The sequence below is a fragment of the Drosophila sechellia genome, chromosome 2R (assembly GCF_004382195.2).
Source record: "Drosophila sechellia strain sech25 chromosome 2R, ASM438219v1, whole genome shotgun sequence".
NCBI classification, from domain to species: Eukaryota; Metazoa; Arthropoda; class Insecta; order Diptera; family Drosophilidae; genus Drosophila; species Drosophila sechellia.
The window spans coordinates 15,462,464-15,477,963 of NC_045950.1; the positions used below are offsets into that span (position 1 = coordinate 15,462,464).

At 42.6% G+C, this 15,500-nt stretch overlaps 5 protein-coding genes across 7 annotated transcripts; 3 read left to right on the forward strand and 2 right to left on the reverse strand.

The window, feature by feature from the left end:
• Positions 1-472: 472 nt before the first annotated feature.
• Positions 473-3,802, forward strand: LOC6609927 (endoplasmic reticulum metallopeptidase 1). Of its 2 annotated transcripts, none has more exons than XM_002034541.2 (11): positions 473-542; positions 601-1,295; positions 1,358-1,442; positions 1,501-1,621; positions 1,685-1,839; positions 1,891-2,274; positions 2,326-2,621; positions 2,672-2,741; positions 2,812-2,958; positions 3,017-3,502; positions 3,566-3,802. In XM_002034541.2, exons 1-11 carry the CDS (start codon positions 522-524, stop codon positions 3,725-3,727), a joined length of 2,622 nt encoding a protein of 873 aa, XP_002034577.1. In that variant the 5' UTR covers positions 473-521; the 3' UTR covers positions 3,728-3,802. The 2 variants fall into 2 exon arrangements, with proteins under 2 accessions (XP_002034577.1, XP_032571528.1); XM_032715637.1 differs by having other exon boundaries at positions 2,332-2,621.
• A 1,191-nt stretch (positions 3,803-4,993) lies between these two features.
• LOC6609929 (endoplasmic reticulum metallopeptidase 1) lies at positions 4,994-7,934 on the forward strand. The gene is given in 13 exon segments (XM_032715451.1): positions 4,994-5,045; positions 5,141-5,768; positions 5,771-5,834; positions 5,897-5,981; positions 6,049-6,169; positions 6,230-6,384; positions 6,448-6,652; positions 6,654-6,837; positions 6,893-6,962; positions 7,023-7,169; positions 7,235-7,460; positions 7,463-7,713; positions 7,773-7,934. Coding segments are annotated over 13 exon segments (2,319 nt in total). The 5' UTR covers positions 4,994-5,024.
• A 734-nt stretch (positions 7,935-8,668) lies between these two features.
• On the forward strand, positions 8,669-10,720 carry LOC6609930 (cytochrome b5 reductase 4). Its single transcript, XM_002034544.2, has 2 exons — positions 8,669-10,043; positions 10,098-10,720. The coding sequence occupies exons 1-2, from the start codon at positions 8,734-8,736 to the stop codon at positions 10,393-10,395; spliced, it is 1,608 nt and encodes a 535-aa protein (XP_002034580.1). The 5' UTR covers positions 8,669-8,733; the 3' UTR covers positions 10,396-10,720.
• On the reverse strand, positions 10,619-14,559 carry LOC6609931 (succinate dehydrogenase [ubiquinone] flavoprotein subunit, mitochondrial). 2 transcript variants are annotated; one of them, XM_032716242.1, is made up of 5 exons: positions 14,450-14,559; positions 14,226-14,316; positions 11,385-12,982; positions 11,178-11,328; positions 10,619-11,118 (listed from the first exon to the last, which is right to left on the reverse strand). In XM_032716242.1, exons 2-5 carry the CDS (start codon positions 14,280-14,282, stop codon positions 10,939-10,941), a joined length of 1,986 nt encoding a protein of 661 aa, XP_032572133.1. In that variant the 5' UTR covers positions 14,283-14,316; positions 14,450-14,559; the 3' UTR covers positions 10,619-10,938. The 2 variants fall into 2 exon arrangements, with proteins under 2 accessions (XP_032572133.1, XP_032572134.1); XM_032716243.1 differs by having other exon boundaries at positions 14,404-14,491.
• Positions 14,560-14,747: 188 nt separating this feature from the next.
• Positions 14,748-15,285, reverse strand: LOC6609932 (protein CTLA-2-alpha). The gene is made up of 2 exons (XM_002034546.2): positions 15,161-15,285; positions 14,748-15,099 (listed from the first exon to the last, which is right to left on the reverse strand). The coding sequence occupies exons 1-2, from the start codon at positions 15,197-15,199 to the stop codon at positions 14,899-14,901; spliced, it is 240 nt and encodes a 79-aa protein (XP_002034582.1). The 5' UTR covers positions 15,200-15,285; the 3' UTR covers positions 14,748-14,898.
• Positions 15,286-15,500: the final 215 nt, after the last annotated feature.

Sequence of the window (15,500 nt, forward strand, 5' to 3'; positions counted from 1 at the left end):
GCGGTTTTTAATGTTTTACTGAAATAATTAATTAGTTAAAATACATATTTTATTTTTAATAATTTAAATAAAGAGAGACAGAATACATTTATTTTGCATTTAAGCTATCATTTTGGAATGGAATGTATTATGTAATACTAGATTCAATTTGCTTAAATAGAAATTACATACAAAATATTTGTAAATATATATTTTTATCTATAACTTGAATTAAATAATATTCTTTCTGAGAATTTGAGAAAAGGATATATCCTAATATATTCTCAGACAGAAAAAAAATGGTGTTCATTATCAGCCGACCTCGCTATAATCAATCTTTATGAACTTTATAAGTTCATAAGTAATCATAATTTGCCTAAACATGAACATTGCTCAAGTAATAATAAATGCATTATAATTTTTATGACTTCTAACTGATTTCCAAGATTTTTGGTGGTATAAAAGAACTTGAGTTCAGAGAAAGCAAGTCAGTTTGATTTTAAGCAGAGCAGTAACTTGAGCTGTTTAAGTTGATCGATAAAATGGGTGACAAAGACAAACTGGTAATGAGGAGTTAAAAAACTACATTATCCTGAATACATTTAACTTTTTGTCCTACAGATTTCTGATGAGCCAATCGAAGATGACGTTAGTTTGGCATCCTCCAAAAAGATCAGAAACCAGGAACAGGACTTACGAGAACCCTGGTATTTGGCCACTGGTTTTCTACTGTTTTGGGCACTCCTCTTCTCGGCTGTGGTATTACCACTCTTTTACAGCATTCCCACGGGATTGACCATTGAGGATGCAGCCAAGGGCGTCTTCATCGCCGAACGAGCCCAAAACAATCTTTACAGATTAGCCGAAATCGGTACCAAGGTCGTTGGCAGTGATAACAATGAGAACAAAACGGTCGACTATCTGATGGGCCTGGTTAACGAGATACAGGAGAATTGCCTGGACGACTACTTCGACATAGAAGTCGATCTGCAAGAGGTCTCGGGTTCCTATATTCATTGGACCATGGTCAATATGTATCAGGGCGTGCAGAATATTGTCATCAAACTGAGTCCCAAGAATACCACGAGTACCACTTACCTGCTCGTCAACAGTCACTTTGATTCCAAGCCGACTAGTCCATCTGCCGGCGATGCTGGTCAGATGGTGGTCGCCATCCTGGAGGTCCTGCGAGTGATGTGCTCGACCAAGCAAACCATCAGGCACCCAGTCGTCTTTCTACTGAACGGAGCCGAAGAGAATCCCCTGCAAGCCTCGCATGGCTTCATTACCCAACACAAGTGGGCTAAAAACTGCAAGTAAGCCTAAAAACTTATTAAATATATATTCCATTAATAACTAATAACAATGTCATATTCAGGGTGGTTCTCAATTTGGATGCAGCTGGCAATGGCGGTAGTGATATAGTGTTCCAAACTGGACCAAATAGTCCTTGGCTAGTAGAAGTAACTATCACTTACTAATATTTCCGATTTCATGCACTAAAGTATAAACTTCTCGTAGAAATACAAAAATAATGCACCACACTATTTGGCTACCACAATGGCTGAGGAAATCTTCCAAACAGGCATCCTGCCCTCCGATACTGATTTTGGTATCTTTGTCAAGTATGGAAATCTTATTGGTGAGCATTTTGCATATATATGAATAGAATATTAAAATAAATAAAATACAATTTAACTTGAAGGTTTGGACATGGCCAAGTTCATCAATGGTTTCGCCTACCACACCAAGTACGATCAATTCTCCAATATTCCCAGAGGTTCCATCCAAAATACGGGCGATAATTTGCTTGGACTGGTGCGATCCATAGCCAATTCTACGGAACTGGATAACACAGCGGTAAGATGAATAAATCTCAAGGAATCATTGTATTTCATCGATATATTTTAGGCTTATGCGACAGGACATGCCATCTTTTTCGATGTCCTGGGACTGTACTTCATTAGCTATACGGAGAGCAATGGCGTTATTCTCAATTATTCCGTTGCTGGAGTGGCACTTGTCCTGATTTTCCTATCCATTTGGCGTACAGCTAGCATTTCCCGTGTGTCCACAGGACACGTTCTCTGCTGGTTCATTTTGATCCTTGTGCTGCAGATCATAGCTTTTGTACTGGGACTCGGTCTGCCCATAGTCGTAGCCTATGTTTTCGATAAGTACGGACTATCCATCACTTACTTCAGCACTCCGGTCCTGCTAATCGGCCTCTACATTTGCCCGAGTCTATTGGGATTGAGTCTGCCATCCTTCATCTACCTGAAGTTGCAACGAAGTGTAAGTAGTATAAAAATATGTAATATATAAATTATTTTCATATTCTGGCAGGAAAAGGTTGGATTTGCCCAACATCTGCAGATGGTTCTCCATGGACACGCTGCAGTGCTGGCTATCCTGGACATTGGATTGACCGTTTATGGTCTGCGTAGCGCCTATGTGCCCACCTGGACACTCATCTTCTACGTGATTCCCTTGGCCATTAATCTGCTGACCACTCTGCATGATCGCGGCTTCTCCTGGACCGGTGTGCTCAAGATATTCCAAGTCGTTCCCTTCCTTTACAATAGCTATTTGATTTACTGTTTCGTTGTGACTCTGATACCCATGATGGGTCGTTTCGGCAGGTGAGTTCATCATAGATCATTGGCATTAATTAAATCTACTTTTTTTGCAGAGCAACCAACCCGGATTTGATTATATCAGCTTTGTGTGCTTTGGGAACCATTTTGGCTTTGGGTTTCGTGGTAAGAAAAAAGGATACACCAGCCTATTTGAAATACCTGTATTAATTCCATCATTATCCTATCATCCTAGATACCCCTAGTTAACATGTTCCGTCGTCCCAGTCTGATCCTGCTCACCTTGTTGGCCATAAGTGCTGTGACCATTTACACGGCTAGCTCCACCCAAATTGGTTTTCCCTACCGTCCAAAGACCAACGTCCAGCGACTTCCGTACCTGGTTGGTAAACTTAACTACTTTTAAGGATCAAAATTAAAGTTATTTTTTCGTTTCACAGCATGTACGACGAATCTTCTACGAATACGATGGCACAGTTGTGAAGAATGACTCCGGCTATCTGTTCAACTTCCAGGATCGTCGGGGACCAGCTCCCCTGAAGCTCTCCAAGTTGAATACGAATGGATTGGTCAGCATTGCTGCGGACTGTGATACGGTTATGATGTGCGGATTTCCACTATATGATCACCGATGGGTTAAAAATCGTCTGCAGATAATGTGGCTACCGAGAGAAGAAGAAATCATTCCACCCTATGAGACGGAACTTGAGCTTGTGTCCAAAATTGAACTGGGAAACAATATAATGCGCATGAATTTCAAATCAGATACTTCGGATCATGCCAGTGTGTTTATCCAGCCGCTTGAAGATGTTACCATTTCAAACTGGAGCCTGCCCGAGAGTTACATTGGCCAGCAGTCGACCTCCCATCTGTACTTCTCATATGGCAAGAACAACTCGGCATTGACTTTCTCTATTGACTTTTATGTGAGTGCCAGGTGAATCCACATGCGAAGTACTTTGAAATAATCTTTGCTTATTTTTTTATAGAAACTCGATGGCGACTTCAACGTACCCTTGTGTCAGATCGGATTGTCCGTCCATTTCATTGGCAACAAAGGCGATGCAATCAGTCAGGAGTTTGCCAAGAAGATTCCATCATTTGCTGCCCCAGTGGATTGGCCCGCTTCCTACCAACGGTACATTTTCTAAGAACTTCGATCTCTATGCCGAAAATAATTATATTAAACCCAAGTCGAACAATAAAATGAACTGCTAAGCATTGAATAATAACAATTTGTATCTTTAAAACTTATATACGGGTGGTCTACATGTGATAATTTAATTTATTATTCATAAAGGAAACTTAAGAGCAAGATCATTTTCTATATGGTGCTTTTTTTTATCCCTTAAGCCTCAGTTCACCATGTTAATTTACTTGAATAATTCGAAATATAAAACCAAATTGAAATCTACCGTCTATGAAATGTAACATTAATTAAATTTAAATTTCGCATTATTCAATAAATAAATCTGTTTGAAAATAGGATTCTCCGTTTAATGTTGAGTCACACATGTAATTATAAACATATTATTATAATCCTCAAAACCTGCATTCTAAAAATCAATATAAAAGGTATACGGGTATGGATTCTTCCATCCTCTTATGGATCATATTTCCCATTTTCGACATTGTTTAACTTAATTGATATTGAAAGTGTGCCTACGTCGCCATTTATATTGTTTATAACTTATTTTCTTAACATAATTATCAGTCGTGAAACAATATAGATTTTAGAAATTAATTTTTAGGATATGTTTAGACAATGATATAATGCAAATTTAACAGCTTAAATATGTAGTATAAATATGTATTTTATTATCAAACGCGTGTTCCATATAAAAATTTATGAACCCATAAAACAAGTGTTGATAATTGATTTTACCAGCAATTAAGTGAATCGATTTCTTTTGGTAACAACTTAAGGTGCGTTGCCCTGGTCCTGAGTACAAACCATATCTAATCACCAAGATCTGTGCGAGAAATCGAATTCGCTTAAGTTACCAGATAGCCATATCTTTTAATGGTTATTATGCACATTAAAATCCGTAGACTATTCAAGAGCAATTTCAATTTTCAAACAGGAGGTGGGTTTGAATAGTATGTTAGACATGTTTTGGCTTTGAACCAATAAAAGTAAATAATCAAAAAAGACAAGCCAAGTTAATCGAATTGTTAAAAAAATGTTGAAATTCTTTGGAAAAAGAATAAATTTACCATAAAATTAAAACTATTATTGGTTTTAAGGGTTTTATTGCTTAAAAAGTATTGATTCTGCTTTAGCGACTCGCAATGCTTATAATTTGTGTTTATTTGTGCTATAAAATTTCAAGATATGATTACGAAGTTTTGATAATTTTTGGGATATAAAAGCGTTTAGCATAGAAATCAAGTCAGTCTAGTTTTGACTCCCATATTAAAGGAAGGCAGGGTCTGCAAATAAAAAAAATGGGTGACAAGGAAAAACTTGTAAGTATGCCTTTACTAAATTTGTAGCTAACTTCTATACTATTAGCTCTAAATAATTAACTAGCTCACTAAGTAATTTTGGACTGATTTTTCAGATTTTAGACGAACCCATCGAGGAAGGAGTCAAATCATACTCCAGGAAACATGGAAGACAACACAAAGGATACTTTCAACTACCCTGGTACTTTGCTGGTGGCATTGTCCTGTTCTGGGCGCTGCTCTTCATTGCCGTGGTGAAGCCGCTTTTTTACCGACTTCCCGAACCGCTGACCGTGGAGGATGCCCCCAAAGGAGGCTTCATTGCCGAAAGGGCGCAGGCCAATCTTTAAGATTTCGAGGCTATTGGCACCAAAGTGGTTGGAAGTGATGAAAACGAGCACAAGACCGTACAGTTCCTGCTAAAGGAATTAAATCTGATAAAGGATAATATTCAAGAGGATCTGTTTGATATGGAAATTGATTTGCAGCTGGTCTACGGTGCGTATGTGAAATGGAATCTGGTCAACATGTACCAAGGCATTCAGAACGTGGTGGTTAAGCTGACGCCCAAGGGCACCACCAGTGAAAACTACATCCTGGTGAACAGCCACTTCGACTCCCAGCCCACTAGTCCCTCCACCGGAGACGATGGTCACATGGTGGTCTCCATATTGGAGGTGCTCCGAGTGATTTCATCAACGAGAAAATCATTCGAGCACCCCATTGTTTTCTTAATCAATGGATCCGAGAAAATTCGCTGCAGGCATCTCACGGATTCATTGCTTACCACAAATGGGCTAAGAATTGCAAGTAAGTTCAAGGAGTAATTAGATATTATGTTTATAGAACTTATGAAAGGTATTTTCTACAAGGGCGGTCATTAATCTGGATGCAGCTGGCAGTGGAGGTCGCGAACTAATGTTCCAATCTGGCCCAAATTATCCATGGTTGGTTAAGGTAATACATCCTCCAGTTACTTAAGAAACTATTTTTATGTCTAGCTGCTTCATGTGATATCTTGCAGATATATAAGGATGGCGCCAAGCATTATTTCTCCACCACCATGGCTGAGGAAATCTTCCAAACTGGACTTGTTCCATCTTACACTGATTTTGATATTTTCGTTGAATACGGAAACCTTATTGGTAAGCTAAGGAAAATACTGATTTTTTAGTTGTATATAACTAGGCAAACTTGAATGTTAGGTCTGGACATTGGCCAGTGCATCAATGGATTCGTCTATCATACCAAGTATGATCGCATCGATGTGATTCCACGAGCAGCTCTGCGGAACACAGGAGACAATCTTCTCGGTTTGGTTCAAACTCTATCCAATGCCAGCGAACTGCGTGATCTCAGCGTAGGTGCCGTGTTTTATGTAAAAACAAACTCTTGTTAAATTATGTAATGTTTCTGAAATTAGGCGAATCCGACTGGCAACACCATATTTTTCGATGTCCTGGGATTGTATCTGATCAGCTTTTCCTCCGATGTCGGTGTGAAGCTAAATTATGCCGCGGCTGCTGCAGCAATAATCCTGATCTATATCTCCTTGCTGCGCATAGCGGAAAAATCAAGTGTCAGCTCCGAACAGATCCTGAGCACCTTCATCCTGGTTCTTGTGTGTCATTACATGGACGATGGCATTCTACGTAATCCCATTGGCCTTCAATCTTCTGACCACACTGCATGATCGTGGCTATTCCACGACTGGTATATTGAAAATTGTCCAGGTTGCCCCGTTCATGTACAACAGCTATCTCTTCTACTGCTTCATTGTGATACTCACGCCAATGATGGGTCGTTTTGGAGTGTAAGTAAATTTGCAGTTAGATAGATAAGCAATGCTAGGATGTATACTGTTTTAGGGACACCAATCCTGACTTGATCATCGGAGCTTTGACTGCCCTGGGTACCATATTGTCCATGGGATTTTTGGTAAGAATATCTACTGCATAAGTTCAATAAGTTTACCAAAAGTATCAAAACTATCCCTAGATTTTACTGGTCAATATGTTCCGATGATCCGGATTCGTTTTGATCGGTCTGTTGGCCGTAACTGCCGCCGGTGTGTATATTGCCAGCTCCACCGACATTGGATTCCCCTACCGCCCCAAAACCAACGTACAGCGAGTGCCCTACCTGGTTAGTTATAAACCTTTATGGTTTCATAAAGATACAGATAACTATCACTAACATCAGGTTTTCAGCAAGTGCGCCGCGTTTTCTACGAGTATGATGGAACAGTGAGCAAGGATGAGAGTGGATATCTGTTTAACGTGCAGGACCGTCGCGGACTTACTCCGTTGCTAAAGTCCAATATGGATCTCACTGGTCTGGTCAACATGACATCCGATTGTGCCAAGTACATGATGTGCGGCATGCCACTGTACGATCACCGATGGGTGGAGGTCATGGAGACTACCATGTGGCTGCCGCGAATCCCGTTTGGACACCAGCTGAAAAGCAACTTAACAAAACTGTTCTGGCGGATGGCAAGTCTGTTCAAATGGAGTTTGAACTGGAGACCTCGGATCACACCAGAATTTTCATTGATCCCAACGAGGATGTGATCATCTCCGACTGGTCCTTCCTCAAGGAATACCTAACAACCAATTCACCTCCGTACCACATCTACTACTCCTTCGGTATCGATAATACTCCGCTGCGCTTCCGCATCGTTCTTAAGGTATGCGAGTAATATCTTTATCTTTTAATTCTATATTTTATTTGTATTTATTTCAACAGAAAGCAGATGGCGACTTCACTGTCCCACTTTTCCAGATGGGAATCTCGACGCACTACATGCACGTGAAAGGCGATGATGAGTCTATCAGGTTTGCCAACTCCATTCCCGACTTTGCTGTCAGTATTCAGTGGCCAGCTATGTATAAGAAGTACATATTTTAAAATGTTATTTTAATTAATTAAAATTAACTCATTAAATAGTGTATTGTATATATTAATAAAAATATGATAAAAAAACCACTTGGCTCATGTGAACTATGATTATATTATAGATTTATACATATTAATCACCATCAATTTAGGTCTCACCTATTCTTTGTGCTCATGCACATGAAGAAATTAAAGTGGGTGGTTCCCAGTTTTCTAGTGCCATAAAAAACATTTAGTTAGTTCATCAAGAATTATAGGACCTCATAAACGGCCTTTAACGCCACTCAAGCGGTTAGCCATATAATCAGTAACAGCAATTAGGTTGCGGTGGGTCTGAAATCATAAGGATTCCTTATCGGTTAAAAAAAAGGCTTGAGAAACTGCCGCAGAAATATGTATCAATTAAAATGTTAATGCACTAATTTCAATAATTTCGCTTTAAATTTAAAAGCCTACATCTTCTTGTTATTAGTATTTATGTTATATTTATTTGAGTAAATCCATCACCTTATTTAGTAAATTTTAAAATATATCTATATAGGAATATTTAAACAGATCATAATAATCATTTACTGTAAGAGTTACTAATAAACTTTCATTTATTTTCCAGCTAAATCCACTCCAATGGAGTATTCTCTATAGAAGCTATATGGAGGTATTTTTAAATAGAACCGCGAAGTTCCGTAAAACTAGTTCATTTGGACTCCGCAACTGGTTCTAAAAACCAAAAGCAAAATACAGCTGTTCGCCTTCCACTCGTCACTAAACAGCTTGTTGATTTTTGCGCGATTGCCATTTTCTTGGACTAGTCATGTCCGATCCGTCCCTTAAACCCCCCGCCAGTACCCAACCGCTGAGGCCACCCCAGCTGATGGCTCCTGCAGGATCCGGCGGTGGCCTCCAGTTGCCCGTCACTGCGCCACAAAAGCTGAACTCCAATGGATCCTCCGCTTCTGGATCGGCCACTGGTAATCCGCGCAACAAGTGCGCCCTGAAGCCGGGCTACTCCCTGATGAACTGGATACGCCTGTGCAATTCTGGAGCGGATCTATCGGGAACAGGAGGGCGTGTGGTGCCCGTGTCGCGAACAGAATTGGCCCGGCACAACAAGGTCGACGACGCCTGGATGGCAATTCGTGGTCGTGTCTTCAATGTCACCCGCTACATGGACTTTCATCCGGGCGGAGTGGACGAGCTAATGCGTGGAGTTGGTCGCGATGCCACCAAATTGTTCGATGAGGTGCACGCCTGGGTGAACTATCCCCAATTGTTGGGAAAGTGCTACGTGGGACCATTAAAAGAGAATGAGACAAAACCCGCCAAGGAAAGTCCTCAGATTACCAATGTGATATTGCAGCCTCCGGAAATAGTGCCACCCTTTGATTGGATCCAGCAGAGGAGCGAACTCACCCTGATCTTCTACACGCGCAGCCAGGCTAATCCAGGCCTGGTTGTCCGGCGGAAGGACCTCCAGCAACTGAGTGTGCGGGTTCTAGTCCAGCACAATTGGCACAGCTTTGATTTTGAACTGACCAACAATGTAAAATGGCCTCCAAAGGTAGCGAAAATCGGTTCGGAGACGGGGAAAATTGAGTTAGTCTTCGTAAAGGCGGAAGCGGAACCATGGCCAACGTATGGAACACATGTGTCCAATAGATTGAACTCTAGCCGCTTACATGATGAAACTTTCGAGTATGAAGTAGTTCACAGCAAAGATTTCAATCACGACTCCTTTGAACTAAGTCTGCAAAGCGTTGGGCAGGAGGTTCTGATGGTCCTGCCGGTGGGTTACCATGTGGATATAGAAGTCCCACTGGAGGGACGAGTAATTCAGCGCAGCTACACACCTGTGGATCACTCCTATCTACGTTTAGAGAACAACTTATCATCCAGATCAGAATGCTTACACTTTCTGATCAAAAGGTATCCGAACGGACCCGTCTCCAGTCACCTGCATAAGCTTCAAACTGGATCTCGCGTAAATTGGAGTGCGCCACGTGGATCTTTTCAGCTCTCTGATCTCACTGCACATAGAAATATTCTACTCCTAGCAGCGGGAAGCGGATCAACGCCCATTCTGAGCCTAATTCAGCCCATCTTGAAAAGAAATACAAACCGAATGTGAGTTCTTAAAAATCACTTTCGAAAAAACTTACTTAATTTCCACATTTACAGTGAAAGCTTACAATTGTTGTACTTTAACAAAACCACTGAGGATATCTGGTTAAAGGAGAAACTCCATGAACTACACACCGACGACGTAAGATTCAGCTGCACAAACTACCTCTCCCAATCGGAGGATAATCCACAAAGAATATCGGTAGAGCTGCTAACCCCTATGTTCCAAAAAAATCAGCCGGAAAGATGTACTTATGTGCTCATTTGTGGACCAAGTGGATTCAATACCGCTGCCGTAGACATTTTGAGTCAACTGGATGTTAGAGCCAATCAAATTCACGTATTCCGCGGCTAAGTGAAGAAGTCATTTAGTTGCGCACTTAATCTTCATTACATTTATTTAATGTATAGCAAACGTTTCGACTTTTGTTATTTTTTATTGTTTTTACACGTTTTCGTTTTAATAATTTAATAAGTTTAACAAATACTAGAAAAGTGTAGTTGGATTTGTTTTCATTTGCTTCTAAACAGGCTGCGTAGTCAATATCGCCTCAGACCACACATTTTTCGCTTATGTAATAATGTAAATAACCGACAACCAAACAGTAACCAAATGGAGGGCAGCTTACAGTGAAAATATATAGAATCAGCGGAGTAGTAATAAAGATTTGAAAGATTTATAGGTGTATAGAAAATCGGGATTTACGTTTCATCACAAAATGCCCGGAACCGCTGACGAGTTCCCAGTTACCAATCGGTAGCATATTGCGGCTCATTTGGCGATTTGACAAATTTTATTTACTGGCGCCCACAAAGACGTTTAAGTAGACATCCGTACGAGTGATTGCGTGATGGTATGGTGTGTATATGCGGGTGTTCTGCAACTCCAAGTATTGATTTAATAGGAGCGAATCGCTGGTGGAACAGTAGAGACTTCGTTGTCCAGCGTGGTATCGATCACGTTTCTGTAGTCCAGCGTAATGTCTCCGTTGTCATTGCACACCCACGAGAGCGTGTGCTTGCGCCAATGCTGGTCCATGGGCTTCTTCTGCTGACCCTCGAGGGGCTTGCTGAAATCCTGCAATACATGTTGTTCCATGATAAAAAGTTCAGTGGCTGAGAGCGATAATAACTTACGTATTCATCCTCGCGAACCTTAAAGTCCTCACGGGCGTGGGCACCTCGCGATTCCTTGCGCGCCTCAGCGCTCACAATAGTCATCTGGGCGTTGGCCAACAGGTTCTGCAGCTCCAGCGTCTCCACCAGATCAGAGTTCCAGATAAGCGACCTTCAAAGTCAACGAATGTTAAAGGGTACCAAAAAAATACTTTTCTTGATATTCACCTATCGACAACCTTGATGTCCTTGAACTGCTTGTAGATCTCCTTCATCTTGTTCACACCGTCCTGCAGGATGGGACCATCGCGGAACACAGCAGCATGATGCTGCATGGTCTTCTGCATCTTCAGACGCAGATCAGCGGTGGTAATCTGGCCGTTGGCATGGCGCAGCTTATCGAGGTTAGCAACAGACGCCTCACCAGCGTTTTCCTTGAGGGTGGGCGCCGGTGCACCAGGCTTATTCAGCTCGGCGATGGTCTTGGCGCATGCACGTCCGAAGACCACCAGATCCAGCAGAGAGTTGGCACCCAGACGGTTGGCACCATGCACCGAGCTGGAAGCAGACTCACCAGCGGCATACAGTCCCGGCACAATCACATCCTTGCCATCCTTGTCAATGGTGATTACCTGGCCGCGATAGTTGGTCGGCACACCGCCCATGTTGTAGTGCACGGTGGGCAACACGGGGATGGGCTCGCGGGTCACATCAACACCGGCGAAGATCATGGCGGTCTCGGAGATGCCAGGCAGACGCTCAGCGAGCTGCTTGGGCGGCAAGTGGTGCAGTTGCAGGTACACGTGATCCTTGTCGGGTCCAGCGCCACGACCCTCCATGATCTCGATGGTCATCGACCGCGAGACGACGTCGCGGGAGGCCAGATCCTTGGCCACAGGAGCATAGCGCTCCATGAAGCGCTCGCCATTACCGTTGATCAGGTAACCACCCTCACCGCGGCAGCCCTCGGTGATGAGACAGCCGGCGCCGTAGATGCCAGTAGGATGGAACTGCACGAACTCCAGATCCTGAGAGGGCAGTCCCTGGCGGGCAACCATGGCGGTACCGTCACCGGTACATGTGTGCGCCGATGTGCAGGAGAAGAAGGCGCGTCCATATCCGCCGGTGGCAATGACCGTGTTCTTAGCGCGGAATCGGTGCAGTGTGCCATCCTCCAGGTTCAGGGCCAGCACACCCCGGCACTCGCCGTCCTCGAAGATCAGATCCAGGGCAAAGTACTCCACAAAGTAGTTGCAGTCGTAGCTCAGCGATTGACCGTAGAGCGTGTGCAGCAGCGAGTGACCAGTACGATCAGCCACAGCACAGCAGCGATGGGCCTGACCGCCCTTGCCGAACTTCAGACTCTGTCCACCGAAGGCGCGCTGGTAGATCTTTCCGTCCTGGGTACGTGAGAATGGCATGCCGTAGTTCTCCAGCTCGATGACAGCCTTGGGCGCCTCGCGCGTCATGTAGTGGATGGCATCCTGGTCGCCCAGCCAATCGGAGCCCTTGACCGTGTCGTACATGTGCCACTTCCAGTCGTCCTCCTCCATGTTGCCCAGAGCTGCATTGATACCGCCCTGTGCGGCGATCGTGTGCGAGCGGGTGGGGAACAGCTTGGTGATCACCGCCGTGCGGAATCCCTCAGCCACCAGGCCAAAAGCCGCCCGCAAGCCGGCTCCTCCTGCTCCCACGACGATCGCATCGTAGGCGTGATCCACCACCGGGTACTGCTTCGATATCTTGTCCGGATTCGCCGCCGAGGCCTGCTGGCGGCCGTGTGTGATGTGGTAACTGCGCTGCACTCCAACGGCTGCGGCACGTTGCTGGAAGATATAAATTGGGATAATTAAGAGATGGGTAATTGAAATATATATTGGATTGAAATCTCAAAATCATATTCTATGAAAAATATGTCAAATATATCTTCAAAATCATTGAGAATCTTTAGATTGAAATATTTTTTAAGTTGAAAGCCCGGTTTGTCAATAAAGCTATCAACTTATTGTTTGCTTTAGTCATTCAACGACAATTCACAATCGTTTGCGAAAAAATTACGTAAACTCAGACTTAAAGATTACTGCCTGTGTTGTCATTCCTTCGAGGGAATGTTTACTAAATATCTTTTAATTAAATTGAAATATACAGTTTCACGAATACCCACATTATTTACGTATCTGAAATAGCTTAGTGTTATCTTATCAGAAAATTCCAAAAAAAAATTAAGACCGGAAAGTGCACAAAACGTAGTTGCAACTAAAATTCCGGCCGTTAGTTAAATTTAAATGCAAAAAGGTGTATCTACAAGTGGAGATAGTATCTTTAGATGACGTCCGCAAGATAGGTTGATAAAACAGAAAGAGCGACTTGCAGTGATAACCGCTTATGTAATAAACAAATTAAATAATTGAACTGGCATTTTTCGGACGGGGCTTTTGGCGGAAGGGGGCGGGGTAGATCAGCGCGGCGATCAATTAGCTCCATTGTATAATCAGCTGTTAGTTCTGTGACGTGCCTCCATCTCTCTCTCTCTCCCTCTCTCTCTGCTTTCCTCTCATTTGATTTACTATATATTACTATCCTCTCTTGTGCGAATCTTCCGATTGAGCGGTACTTATAAAGCTTTTCAAGGCGTGTCGTGCATCCAAAACCAAGTGTTTCAACTGCATTTTGTTGCACGAAATGCTCAAATGCACGATATCGTCGATGCGGGAGAGTGTGGATGAAGGGGGCGGGGCGGCAGCATAACATAACCTCGCTGGTGCACCCTAGCTTTCCACTATAAAATCGGGAAAATTGCTGAACACTTGCTTGGAATGATATTCGCTATATGGAAATTAGTATAATCTGGCAAAGGGAAAAATTTAATGCACCTGACTCCCACAATTTGCGCAAAATTACATAACACAACTACGGGCGGCGCGTTTTTGGCAAATTTGTTGGTCTTTTTCTGTTGTCACATCACGAGCGGCTGGGTTCTGTGTATACCCGGTTGTATAACCACTCTTAAATCATATTGTTTGCCACAGAGGAGCCTGGGTTTTCACTTCCAAAACAGGGACTACTTACCATGGAGGCGACTGCATTTTTGGCCAAAATCGATGGCACGCGCATGATTCCGGACATGTTTGGCTGGGCTGTGAGGTTCTACTGCAAGATTCTGCAAGAGATTGGACCGAAAACGAGGGGTTACGCGCTTGTAAGATGGGGTGTTTGGTGTTGGTACAAAATAAAAACAAATAACTACGTGTATCGATGTGTCTATGTGATCGAAAAAGTAAAAGTTTACAAACTTTCAAATGTTGTGTGTGAACTGCCGCTCGTCGGCACTGCAGTTCGGTTCCCTGACTCGCTTAATGAACGCTGAACCGGAACTAGTTGATTGCGGAAAGGCGTTAATCCGTTTCTAGTTCACAATGTATATAAACACCACGTACAAGCATACATATTTTTGGAATGGAATTTTACCATCTCAGCCGTATGTATTTATTTGCATATTTCGTAGAGATAAAAAAACCTTCGTTCATTGAACCAAAACTCAAGGAACTGTTTTTCTCATAGCCAAAGTGACCAGAACACAAAAATCCCAAATTCTTTAAAATGTACAAAACAGCTGATTTATTGTTTATTTGGGGGTGGTTGAACGAAAAACATTTAAAAATACAAATGCATATTTATAGAATTACAGAGAGATTTTTGTCTTTACGAAAACTATTTAAAATGAGATTTACTCGAGATTCTGTTAATTTGGCGGCACCTTCTTGCCACAACGCTGGGCAAATTCCTCGGGCGTGAGATCAGCCAAATGATTGATTCCCATTTTCCAAGTCACTTCGCCCTTCTCGAACTTCCGATTGTGTTCCTCAATCCGGGCTTTGGACTCGGCGTAGATTCTACGACGCATCAGATCCTCCTCCGCCTCGTAGTTCTTGTCGAACTTGGACTATGGCGGAATCAAGTGATTTGTAGATATTGCGTCGCTCGCTAGGATATATCAGCCTCACCTTGTACTCCACCCACTCCTCATCAGAAACCAGGGACATCTTGACACTTGTAATTTTGGTGACCGACTAATTTTCGTCTCAATTCTCTGGTTTTATCACGGTTTCGCACTGAGTCACAACATATTAACACAACAAAGGAACGATAATATATGCAGCTGATCAGAGATGCCACTTCGTTGAAATACAAAAATAAATAACAGTGGGGCCTCGTTTATGAAAACCGGATACTGTTCAAATTCGATTTAAATCATATGTTCAATTCTCAAATTCTCACTCTAGAAACCAAGCATTAAATGCAAAACCATTTACAAATTTGTTGGATTGACTACTCAAAAAATAA

Excerpts from the sequence above, each read along its gene's own strand:
- LOC6609927 (XM_002034541.2), top strand. The coding sequence starts at position 522 with ATGGGTGACAAAGACAAACTG. Across the intron at positions 543-600 it reads TGGGTGACAAAGACAAACTG|ATTTCTGATGAGCCAATCGA; the intron begins GTAATGAGGAGT and ends TTTGTCCTACAG. Across the intron at positions 1,622-1,684 it reads CAAGTATGGAAATCTTATTG|GTTTGGACATGGCCAAGTTC; the intron begins GTGAGCATTTTG and ends TTTAACTTGAAG.
- LOC6609930 (XM_002034544.2), top strand. The coding sequence starts at position 8,734 with ATGTCCGATCCGTCCCTTAAACCCCCCGCCAGTACCCAACCGCTGAGG. Across the intron at positions 10,044-10,097 it reads AAAAGAAATACAAACCGAAT|TGAAAGCTTACAATTGTTGT; the intron begins GTGAGTTCTTAA and ends CCACATTTACAG.
- LOC6609931 (XM_032716242.1), bottom strand. The coding sequence starts at position 14,282 with ATGTCCGGAATCATGCGCGTGCCATCGATTTTGGCCAAAAATGCAGTC. Across the intron at positions 12,983-14,225 it reads AAAATGCAGTCGCCTCCATG|CAACGTGCCGCAGCCGTTGG; the intron begins GTAAGTAGTCCC and ends TATATCTTCCAG. Across the intron at positions 11,329-11,384 it reads GACATCAAGGTTGTCGATAG|GTCGCTTATCTGGAACTCTG; the intron begins GTGAATATCAAG and ends TTGACTTTGAAG.
- LOC6609932 (XM_002034546.2), bottom strand. The coding sequence starts at position 15,199 with ATGTCCCTGGTTTCTGATGAGGAGTGGGTGGAGTACAAG. Across the intron at positions 15,100-15,160 it reads AGGAGTGGGTGGAGTACAAG|TCCAAGTTCGACAAGAACTA; the intron begins GTGAGGCTGATA and ends ATTCCGCCATAG.